At 56.3% G+C, this 10781-nt stretch overlaps 1 protein-coding gene across 1 annotated transcript; it reads left to right on the top strand.

Annotated features, from left to right (window-relative positions):
• The first annotated feature begins 2939 nt into the window (after positions 1-2939).
• On the top strand, positions 2940-10174 carry CHI3L1 (chitinase 3 like 1). Its single transcript, XM_082702061.1, has 10 exons — positions 2940-3157; positions 3337-3366; positions 4270-4471; positions 4990-5046; positions 5798-5948; positions 6777-6901; positions 7824-7947; positions 8398-8580; positions 9177-9293; positions 9532-10174. Exons 1-10 carry the CDS (start codon positions 2986-2988, stop codon positions 9670-9672), a joined length of 1302 nt encoding a protein of 433 aa, XP_082558187.1. The 5' UTR covers positions 2940-2985; the 3' UTR covers positions 9673-10174.
• Positions 10175-10781: the final 607 nt, after the last annotated feature.

Below are 10781 nucleotides of genomic sequence, written 5' to 3'. Positions count from 1 at the left end.
TGTCTTTGTTCTGGGCTACCTTTTTGAGGACGTTTGTATAGCAAACAGCCCTGGAGGACAGAAACAGTGTCTTCCCCAGGAGCAAAAGGCAGCTTCATTGTCCAATATAGTAAAGATAATATCTCCCTGCAGGTCCAAGGAGAGGCAGGCTCGCTGCGCATTGTACAAGCTTTGGGTTTCTTAAACTCAAGAGTTCCTCTGCTGTGGGGCAAGACATTGCATACACAGCACCCACCTGGGCTGCTCCGACGTCACCCCTGCCCACCCCTGGAATGTGGGGCCAAGGGAAGTGTGTTGGGGGCCCGTAGCTGTGTGTTAAATGAAGTAAATGCAGATTATGACCTGCTGAAGAAAGAGGCACAAACCATCCCCAGGAGGTCGGCCGGTGGCACCTCCAGCATCAGAGCTCCCATTCTGGGAAAGTGAAAACCCTGGGGTTATTTTGACTGGAGGCATGGTTTCTATACCGTCATATGAGGAATGTCAAGACACAAGATTTTTTACTTAAAAATCCCAGAAACAAGGATAAATGGTCATCAGCAGGAAGAAGGGTGGTCCTCTGGAGGCAGGAGATAGAGAGCCAGCACCTATTACTTACAAGGTGGTTGGGGTGGAGGTCACTAACTATTCATGGGCTCAACTGTAAATGGTTCTTTTAAAATGTATGTCAGGAAAAGCAAAGCAGGAACTTGTGGCAGGAATCTGAGCTCGGGTCCTTATCTGAATGTCCAGACTCTGAATGTGAGCAGCATTATCATACTAGAAAATGTCCAAATTGCAATTCAAAGTAGCTGCTTTCTCATCATAGAAAATGGCACAAACATGAAATTCATGCTTCTTGTTGTGCAAATAAGTCCTTTTGTCTCTGACCTAGGATTCTTGTGTCTTCTGCCAGAATCCAGGAAACTGGCTGTCTCATTAGTTTGCAAACAGCTTAAAACTTCAGGACCTTCGGTTGTTGATAGGCAAGTGCAAAGGCCCTGTGGTGGGCAAGGGTAGAGTATATATAAGGATATAAAAGAAGGCAGGCATGGGTCGAGTGCAGGAAAGAGGGGGACATGAGGTGAGGTTGGGAGAGGCTGAGCCATGGGACCCTTAGCCAGTACTGCTGAGGCTGGCACAGGGATATCTTGGCCATTTTTTGTGACAATGCCACTTTCCTATAGAACATGTGGAATTAATAAACTGGTTTGAAGAGGGACGCAGGACAAAAGACTTGCGCCAGTCTGAGCCTATGGGCTCGTAAGTATGGGCTCTCTGACAAAAACAATTTTATCCCTGATTTTGACGAGGCTAACAAGTGAAGATAGGTCATAAATGAGAACGTATAAGAAAGCGGTTGGTTTCCTCCGCTTTTTTTTTATTTTACCGATAATTTTTAACAAAGGAAGATTGAAAATTGGAATTCATACTTCACCCCGTAATGAAAACATTTTTTAAAAAGATTTTATTTATTTATTTGACAGAGAGAGAGAGATCACAAGTAGGCTGAGAGGCAGGCAGAGAGAGAGGGGGAAGCAGGCTCCCTGCTGAGCAGAGATTCCCAATGTGGGGCTCGACCCCAGGACCCTGAGATCATGACCTGAGCCGAAGGCAGAGAGAGGCTTAACCCACTGAGCCACCCAGGCGCCCCTGAACACATTTTTATTGCATGTGACTTTGTAATACCTCTTTTAACAATTAGAGGAAGTCCCCTTCTCAGCGTGCAATGAATGAGGAAAAGTTATCGCCGACTGGTATCGTCTACCCTGAAGGGTCCAAAAGGAGGCAGACGCCTCAGAAGGGAGAGGCAGTGGCCCTTTGGTATGCAGAGAGTGACTCTGGACAAAGCATTTCTTTTCCACCCCTCGACCAGTAAAGAGGAGTCGTTCCAGTTTTACAGAGAGAGGAAGGGAGAGGAGCAGCAGGAGGGGAGAGACCTCACTCACAGAGAGAGGCCTGGGAAACCGCGGTGGCCAGAGTCGGATTATTACCTAACGTTAGGGTACAAATAAAAGAACTGTGTGAAGAAACCCTCTGACCCACTCTGGCTCTTGGAGTTTGGAAATGTTCACTCACTGCCTATTCATTAATCTGCAGCCTGAGGAGAATGGAGTTGTCCTGGATCCTTAGCCAAAGGAAGTATCCCCAGACAAAGGGCAAAGCCTGCACAGCCTCCTTAAGAAGTTCCATTCTTACCCTGACAATGATAAGGAGTCATTCAAGGACTTGGGGGTGGGGGGGGGCGGTGACATCGTGAGGTCTGGGTGTCAGAAGCATCACAGACAGACATTACAGAGGTTCTCAACCTTCTGGGATTATTTGCTCCTGGGGGAAATCTGGAGCAGCAGGGATTAACTCCTTGGTCCTTCACAGCAGCCCTAGGCTTGCGGGAGAATACCTCCCTCTCCCTGGAACCGCCATTTCAAAAAAGAAGCAAAACAGCTTCAGGCCTCAGAGCAGCCGGGGGTGGGGGGGGGGATTAATTTTCCATTCCTCCCCTGGTTTCCCTTAAATTATCAGCACAGCAACCAGGCTGTGGGAACCAGGGTTGGAGAAAGAAAGTCTGAGGGGGGAGTGAATCAGGCAGGATGTGGCAAGCCTGGGGAGAAAGTAAATAACAGCCTGTTTGGGGCGCTACGGGTTACAGAACTCAGCTGTGCGGGCTTTCCACCTGGCCAAGGGCCTGCGTGGAGGGCTGGTGATGCCGGCCGAGAGGCAGCCAGAAAAGTCTGGGAACTGCAGGCAGAAAAGTGAGGGGAGGACGGGGTTGGGGAGGTGCAGAAGGCAACGAGGAAGGTGGCTGCGAAGGAGGCTGGGTCACTCACCCAGGAGCCACCAGATCGTCAGCCCCGTGGGTGGCAGATGCCCCCCAGAGACCTGCCCCAAGTTTTCAAAACTCTCCAGGGTTTCTCAATCTTCGGGTGGCCCGCAGTGCTCCTCCTCCCCGGCCACGTCCCAGCCCCGTAGTTCCTTCCTTGACACAGCTCAGTTCCCGTAAATGGGATGTCTGGGGGCCCGTGGGAGTGGAAGGGGACAGGTATAAAAAGGAAGCATGAGGCCTTGGGAAGAGACCCCTGTCTCGGCGGCTGGACGCAGGAGCTGGGCACCCCAGGACCCGACCACACCCGGGCCCGCTCTGCCGCTGCCAGGATGGTGTTAAGGGCGGCTCAGACAGGTCTGGGGGCCGGTCAAGGCCAGCTTGGCTGTGGGTTTTCAGCCTGAGAGGCCCAAACAGGCCAGGGGGCCTGCAGCACAGAGGCTGTTAACCCCTTGATGGCCTGGGTGGGGGATGGAGCAGCAGAAGGGAGGGCAGGAGGTCCTCGCAGGGGGTTCTGACTCTGGGTTTCTCTTCAGGCTTCGTGGTCCTGGTGCTGCTCCAGAGCTGTAAGTACCCCTCTTTGTGGGGAGGTTGATGCGGAGGAGATCCTGGCAGGGGGAAGAACTTTCCAGTTTCTCCTGTGCATCAAATGACTCAGAAATAGTAACATTGGTTAAACCGAGGCCATATGCATACGGATGATTATGATACTATCCTCTATTTTCCTGTGTTTTTGAAATTTTTCGAAAGAAAAACCATTCCAAGGCTCTGGTCCACTTAAGGCCTGGACTTGTGGCCTGGTGGGCACCGCAGATGGGCCCAGGGGCAGCGGGGGGTATCAATGCCCACTGTCCTCCCTCCGTAACTGAGAGGGCGGAAAAGGCTCGCTCTGCAGCAGGCGGACTTGGAATGAGGAGAGGAAGAACTTCCTGGTCCGCTGTGATCATGCCCCAGCTTGGGGGACAGGCTGAGGGGGACTGGGGACCACGCCCCCCGGGCGGGTTACAAGTTAGGGACACTCCCGCAGGAAGGCAGAGAAGAAGCAGAGCCTCCCAGATCGACGACCCCTGCAGGTTCCACGAGGCTCCACTCTGATGGCCAGGGTCTTCTGACACTGGCTGTTTGGGGCTGGGTCTCTCCTCTCCTGCCAAGCCACTGCCTCCAGGAAGCCTTCTTTACTTGCACCGAGTCCCCTTTTCCCTTTATTCACCAGCCCCCATGCTCACCACACACGGTGCCCTGTCCTTAGTCTGCGGCATATTTACCCACTGCATTTAGTCGTTCAAAGCATTTTCAGAATAGGCCTTAATTTCATCAGAAGCAGAGGGAACCGAGACAGCCCCTTGTGTTGAGAATGCTAACTTGGCTCACATCCGGCCCCCAGTACCCCGTCAGGGCTCAGTGAGGGGCTCAGCCAGAGGCTCCCAGCTCTGTCCTGGCTCAGGCATCACCCCAGACTTCTCCTCCAGGTTCTGCGTACAAACTGGTCTGCTACTACAGCAGCTGGTCGCAGTACAGGGACGGTTTGGGGAGCTGCTTCCCAGATGCCATCGACCCCTTCCTGTGCACCCACGTCATCTACAGCTTCGCCAACATAAGCAACAACGAGATCGACACCTGGGAGTGGAATGATGTCACCCTCTATGACACGCTGAACATGCTCAAGTTAAGGTTGGGCTCCAGGCTGCCAGGACCGGAGGGGGAGAGAGGGCTAGACCGGCTGGCTGGTCCCGGGGCAGGGTGCCTGGGCTTGGGAGGCTGCGTGATGGTCCCCGGGACCCTGGCTGGGGAATTGGAGGGCCTGGGCTTTGGGGGGAGCAGGTGACAAGGGCACGTGCTGGGCCATACCCAGTGATGACAGAGGCAGGCTGTAGAGCAAGGCCAGCTGAGCTCCCCTGGGGAAGGGGAGCCCTCTCTCCCCCCGGGGGTGCCTCTTGAGGGAACCTGGAAAATACTCATGACCCTATTTTGCCATTTCCTGGCTTCCCCGCTCAGGGGAAATAAAAACGGGCAGCACACCTCAGAGTTACCCGCACCCCCCACCAAAGTCTATGCCTCCTACAACCCTGAATCTCAAGGGTTGGAAAGGCCTAATGCTAGAAGCCTGCAACAGCCTCCCACCCATGGGGCCAGCCCATGTTACAACAGCTTCACTCCACCTGGCCCTCCTGCCTCCCTGTGCCCCACAGGAACCCCAACCTGAAGACCCTCTTATCCGTTGGAGGATGGAACTTTGGTTCTCAAAGGTAGGACCCAATCCCCAGAGGGTGATGGAATGTGGGAGGAGGCATAGGTCTCCCCTACCCACTGGAGAGGGCCACAGGGGCTGCAGACAGGTTCGGCATGGGGGCCCAAATGGTTGTCAGGGGGCACCCCATGTGCAGCGAAGAAACTGGAGCCCAGAGAGGGGGGCACACAGTACATTGCCGGCGGGTCTTCTGACATACTACAGATGCTCCACTTACTGCCTCTCAGACCTGAGAACACAGAACTTCTGGGGGATACTGCCTTTAGGTCTGAAGGAGAGAGAGGGAAGGAATGGAAAACCGGGGAGTGTGGAGAACCTGGGGGTGTGCCCTGGAGTGGGTAGGGTTGGAGCAGGCCCAAAAAAGGGGGCAAGTCATGGCCCTACTTGCTCCCACTTACTGGGTGATCACTGGGCATCAGGCACCCCATCCAGCCACGATCACAGGGGAACCCCACCACAGCACCGTGAGACACCCTAATGATCCCCACTTCACCGACAAGGAAACTGAGATGCGGGTTATGACCCTTCCAAGGCCGCTTGGCTAGTGGGCGTGAGCACAGAGCCTGGAACCCAGGACTGGCCGCTCCAGAGCTCTGCTGAGATGCCTGGAGGTGGGTCCTGTCCCAGCCACGCCCTTCTGGAACTCGGGGTTCAGGCCCCCACTTCACAGGCCTCAGAAACCCCTTGAGATGCCCGAGACCACCAGCCTGTCCACGCTGAGCACTCCACTGGGGTGATTCGGGCCCTAGATTTTCCAAAATAGCATCCAAGTCCCGGAGTCGCAGGACTTTCATCAAGTCGGTGCCACCGTTTCTGCGAACCCACGGCTTCGACGGGCTGGACTTGGCCTGGCTCCACCCTGGGCGGAGAGACAAGCGCTCCTTCACCAGGCTGGTCAAGGTGCTGGCCGTGTGGGGAAAGCGGGGGTGGGAGCGAGGTGGACTGGCTCCAAGGGGCTGCGTGGGCAGGAGCTGTCTTGGGCAGCTGGTCCCCTGAGGGCAGGTGGGGGGACGCTGAGGCCTCCAGGCTGCAGAGTCCGGGGACCCACGGGGGAAAGACAAACTGGCTTGTCTTGTGACTGCGGTGGGAGGTGCAGTGGGGTCCTTGGAGGCAGAAGGTCACTCAGCAGAGCGCCCACCTAATGGGGGAGCAGCATTTCCCACTGTTTGGTTCCAAACAGATGTCACTCACCAGCACGCACAGCCTTGGGGACACGTGGCCCCCTCGGATGAGGGCAGTCTGAGCGTCTCTATGACCACAGGCGCAGAGGGACTGTCTAAACGAATTGTCCACAGCACCAACAGCATTTTAATTTTAAAAACAACTGGATATAAATTTAAAGACCACTTGAATTTTGTGGTCTCCTGTACTGGCATGAACAAAACACAGACTGAAAAACAAATCTTTTCCAAGATGATCTGTGGGCCAGTGAGGTCCACCGTCAGTCCTCATGGTCCCTCCCAGGACAGGGAGCAAGTGAATCCTGATGGATGTGCGTGGGGTGTGGGGACATGACGGATCCAAACAGCTTTTTAGGAGAAGGGTGGGCGAGGCCAAAGTGGGACCACCCATTGGCCGCTCTAGCATTTCCCCCTAAAACCCAGACAGGGTGGGGGTTCCCACAGATAGGGAAGGTCAATCACATGCTCCGAGACCTCGGCCTCTGTCACAGGGCTCCCTCGCAAGTAGCCGGGGCCCCTGTCCCTCACCTGCCTCTCCCCCAACCAGGAAATGAAGGCTGAGTTCGCGAGGGAAGCCCAGGAGGAAACAAAGCAGCAGCTACTGCTCAGTGCCGCCGTGTCCGCGGGGAAGGTGACCATCGACAGTGGCTACGACATCACCCAGATATCCCAGTGAGTCTCCTGCCCCACCCTGCCCCAGCACTCCATGTGGAGTCACAAGACTGGGCTTCGAGCCCCTTTCTTCCAAAAACTGGATGTGTGGCCTTGAGCAAGTCCCTGCTGCACTCCCTGCCTCAGTCTCCCCGTTTGTCAAATGGGGCACCATAATCCCTGTCCTTCCGTTTTCTTTCTTTTTATTTTTTTAAGATTTTATTTATTTGACAGAGAGAGAGATCACAAGTAGGCAGAGAGGCAGACAGAGAGAGAAGAAGGGAAACAGGCTCCCCACCGAGCAGAGAGTCCGATGTGGGGCTCCATCCCAGGACGCTGGGATCGTGACCTGAGCCAAAGCCGAAGGCCGAAGCCCACTGAGCCACCCAGGCGCCCCGTGCTTCCGTTTTCATATGGGATATTGTGTTAACGCGTTGAGAGAGTTTCTATGAATTCATTTGTGGAAATGATACACAAAGCAGCCAGCCACCTCGGGGCATTTCCTCGGCTCCAGGCATGCCCCCATCCCCACCATCCCCACCACCCCCACCCCACCACCCCGCAGAGCGCTAGTCACTGGAGACACAGCGAAGCAGCAATAACACTTTGCATTGCTAGATGCCTCCAGGTGCCTTCACACATGCAGGCGACCCTCCCCTGTCCACAGCTCCTCCTCTTCCAGCCCTCTCCCGCATGTGGAGAAGAGCAGTTCACAGCCTCACCGGGCTGATGTCTCAGTGGACTCAAAGACACAGATTTTAGGAAATCCAGCAGGGCATGGCACGGCAGAAGAGGCCAGGCAGCCCGGACAGTGGACCGCAGGGCTCTACGGGGCCTGCCTCGGGGTCGCCTGCCTGCCCTTCTCCCCTCGTGCTGGGGTGATGGATGTGAGGCCAAGAGCCGTTCTAATTCCCTGCCTCCCCCTCTGACCTCTCTTCTCCAGACACCTGGACTTCATCAGCCTCCTGACCTATGACTTTCACGGAGCCTGGCGTCAGACCACAGGTCATCACAGCCCCCTGTTCCGAGGCCAGATGGATGCGAGCTCCGACAGATTCAACAACGCTGTGAGTGTCTGGAAGGAGAGGGTGGCTGGCCAGGAGGGGGCCACAGAGACCCGCCACCTGCCAGTGTTCACACATCAACCCTTTGCCCCTCAAGGAGGGCTTACGGGGCCCACTCTGCAGATGAGGAAACTGAGGCCCAAAATCTGTGAGTGCTCCATGGCGGCAGAAGGGAAGAGGCAGGAGCCTGCTCTAGACCAGCCTTGCACTTGGTGTGTAACCTAAGCCAACCACCTACCAATAGTAATAATTGCTTCCTGTACCTAAGACCGTTTTTTTGAGAATGCAGCTACAAAATACATTTTCGACTGCAATTATCAGCTCCCAGAAGGAAGCGAGTCCTAGATGGCAGGCACCCCTGGAGCTCCACCTGTCCAGGCGGCGGTGAGAACTGTCGGGTCTTGCCCGCCCTGCACCCGCAGCCCCGCTGACAACTCTCCCCTCCCCTCCCAGGACTATGCCGTGGGCTACATGTTGAGTCAGGGGGCCCCAGCGGACAAGCTGGTGATGGGCATCCCAGCCTTTGGAAGGAGCTTCACCCTGGCCTCCTCCAATTTCGGTGTGGGGGCCCCAATCTCAGGGCCCGGATTGCCAGGCCTCTTCACCAAGGAAGAAGGGACCCTGGCCTACTATGAGGTATGAGCTAGGGAGAGCCCCACACACCCAGAGGCCCTGAGGGGGAGCCACCCAGCCCACCTCCTTTTGTTTCTTTGGGAATAAAAACATATGTTCTGGGGAACCTAGCACCCTGAGGAAGAGGGAGGGGGAAAGTCAGGACTCTTGCTACTAAGCCTCCTTGCTGGCACACCTGTTCTGCACCACCAAGCTCCCAGACACCCCTCCAGCCCTAGCTGAGATTTTCCTGCCAGCCCAGAAAAGAGCAATAGCCCAAGGCAGGTTCTTTCTGGACCCTTGCCTCTGCGGCTGTGTTTTGCTTCGGGCCAGTCCTTGTGTCAGCCCCTCATTTCCCACATCCCTGTTTAAGATGCCAGAGGCAGACCAGAGTCCCCTTCATGTCCTCTGGCTACGGCACCCCGAGAACCCTGGGACATTTGCATCTGGTTTACATACATTAGCCTGAGGATTGAGGCCTGGGGACTGGGGGGATGCCCTGAGCGGGGTGGGGGGGGTGTGAAGCAAGGGGCTGAAAGAGGTTGGGGACCGACCTCTCCCTGGTGACCTGCACCATCTCACCCAGCTCTCCACGCCACCCTGCCCTGTTCTCTGCTCAGATCTGTGACTTCCTCCACCAAGCCACGGTCCACAGACTCACTGACCAGCAGGTCCCATATGCCACCAAGGGCAACCAGTGGGTGGGGTACGATGACAAAGAGAGCGTCCAAAAGAAGGTAGGTTCTCAAGGCCATGTCCCAGGATGAAGAGGGAGAGGGAGGGCCTGCTCCAAGCAGCCAGAGTCAGGTCCCCTGCACCCGAGGGCACCCCGTGCTGGGTCATGGGGGAGGGGTGGGTTCAGGTCTCGGGTGCCTGCTATTCCCTCCCGTAGGCAGGGGCCCAGGCAGCACGTTCGCCCCATGCACACTCTGGCCCCGGGAAGCCAGCTCTGCCCCCTCTGGGTCTTCCCTGCAGGTGCAGTACCTGAGAAACAGGCAGCTGGCCGGCGCCATGGTGTGGGCTCTGGACTTGGATGATTTCCGGGGTGCCTTCTGCAGCACAGGCGTGCGTTTCCCTCTCACCAGCGCCATCAAGGACGCGCTCATTGCAGCTTAACCTCTGTCTTGCACACCGTGGGGTTAGGGGGCATCCCTGCTGGCCCAGAGCCTCACAGCCCGCCCTGCAGAGTGCCTGACTGAGCCTCAGTCTCCCTCCTTTGGACCCCACGCGGACGGCCACAGAGGAGCCGTCTGAGCTCTGCTCCAGGGGACCAGCATGTAGAGGTGGGGCCGTGGGCAGCTAAGGCCCGGAGGCCAGCACACTGTAAGACACGGGGTCAGCACATGCCTGCTGACTTGTGAAAATGCTCCATGACCCCAGCCCCACACAAGGAGATTTCTTAGACTCTCTTACCCCCAGGCCTCCTTGCCAAAGGGCACTTTGACCAGCATGAGCAGCCAAACATCTCTCACGAAGCAGCCACCACACTAATTACACCCGCTGCAAAGCCCCACTTGAAACCTGCACCCAGCAACGGGATCCCGTGGCCCCTCCCGCTTCCCTTTGTTAATTCTGCAGCTGCTGCTCAATAAAGCTCCAGAACCCAGGGCTCCCCACATGTTGGCGATTTCGCTTCGGCTCTTTGTGGCCCCATGGGACCCCTGGGCTCACCTCCCTCGTCTCTTCTGGATTCTTCTCTCGGGCCTGGGGGTTTGGAGCTTGTAGAAGGTGCAGAAGGTGACGCTACCCTGGCTTCTGCTGGGCCCCAGAGAGTCCCACCAAAGAGGCCAGCCTCCTCAGATCCATCTGCCATGGACCATGGCCTTCCAGATATTACGGTAGTCCGGACCTCTTGACGTAGTTCCTCATTGAAAGAAAACTTTTCTATTTCCTGAAGGCCAGCAGGTAGGAGGAAGGAAGCCACATTCCAACCCTTCATCTCCTCTGAGCTCCTGGGAGGGGTAGGGAGCCAACCTAGGGCCCGGGGAAAGAGCCCCGACCCTGGCCGTTCAGGGCTAGAAGGAGACCCCAGTGTTCTCCTGCACCCTCCCTCCAGCCCAGGCCCAGAGCCTCCGCAGGGGGGTTGAGACATGGCCATCCAGGTTCCTCTGAGACTCCCAGAGACCGGTAGGTGATTCATGACCTGAAGGAGCCCCTTCCATTGCTGGGCTGAAATAAGTCAGATGTCCTAGCGCTCTACCCTCTGTTTCCCAAGGGACATACTC

The sequence above is a fragment of the Mustela nivalis genome (genome assembly GCF_964662115.1).
Source record: "Mustela nivalis genome assembly, chromosome: 16".
Lineage (NCBI taxonomy): Eukaryota > Metazoa > Chordata > Mammalia > Carnivora > Mustelidae > Mustela > Mustela nivalis.
This window is presented reverse-complemented; position numbering and strand designations above follow the sequence as displayed.

Coding starts and splice junctions, on each gene's coding strand:
- CHI3L1 (XM_082702061.1), top strand. CDS start 2,986: ATGTCTGGGGGCCCGTGGGAGTGGAAGGGGACAGGTATAAAAAGGAAG. Junction 4,472..4,989: donor CTGAACATGCTCAAGTTAAG/GTTGGGCTCCAG, acceptor TGTGCCCCACAG/GAACCCCAACCTGAAGACCC. Junction 6,902..7,823: donor GACATCACCCAGATATCCCA/GTGAGTCTCCTG, acceptor TCTCTTCTCCAG/ACACCTGGACTTCATCAGCC.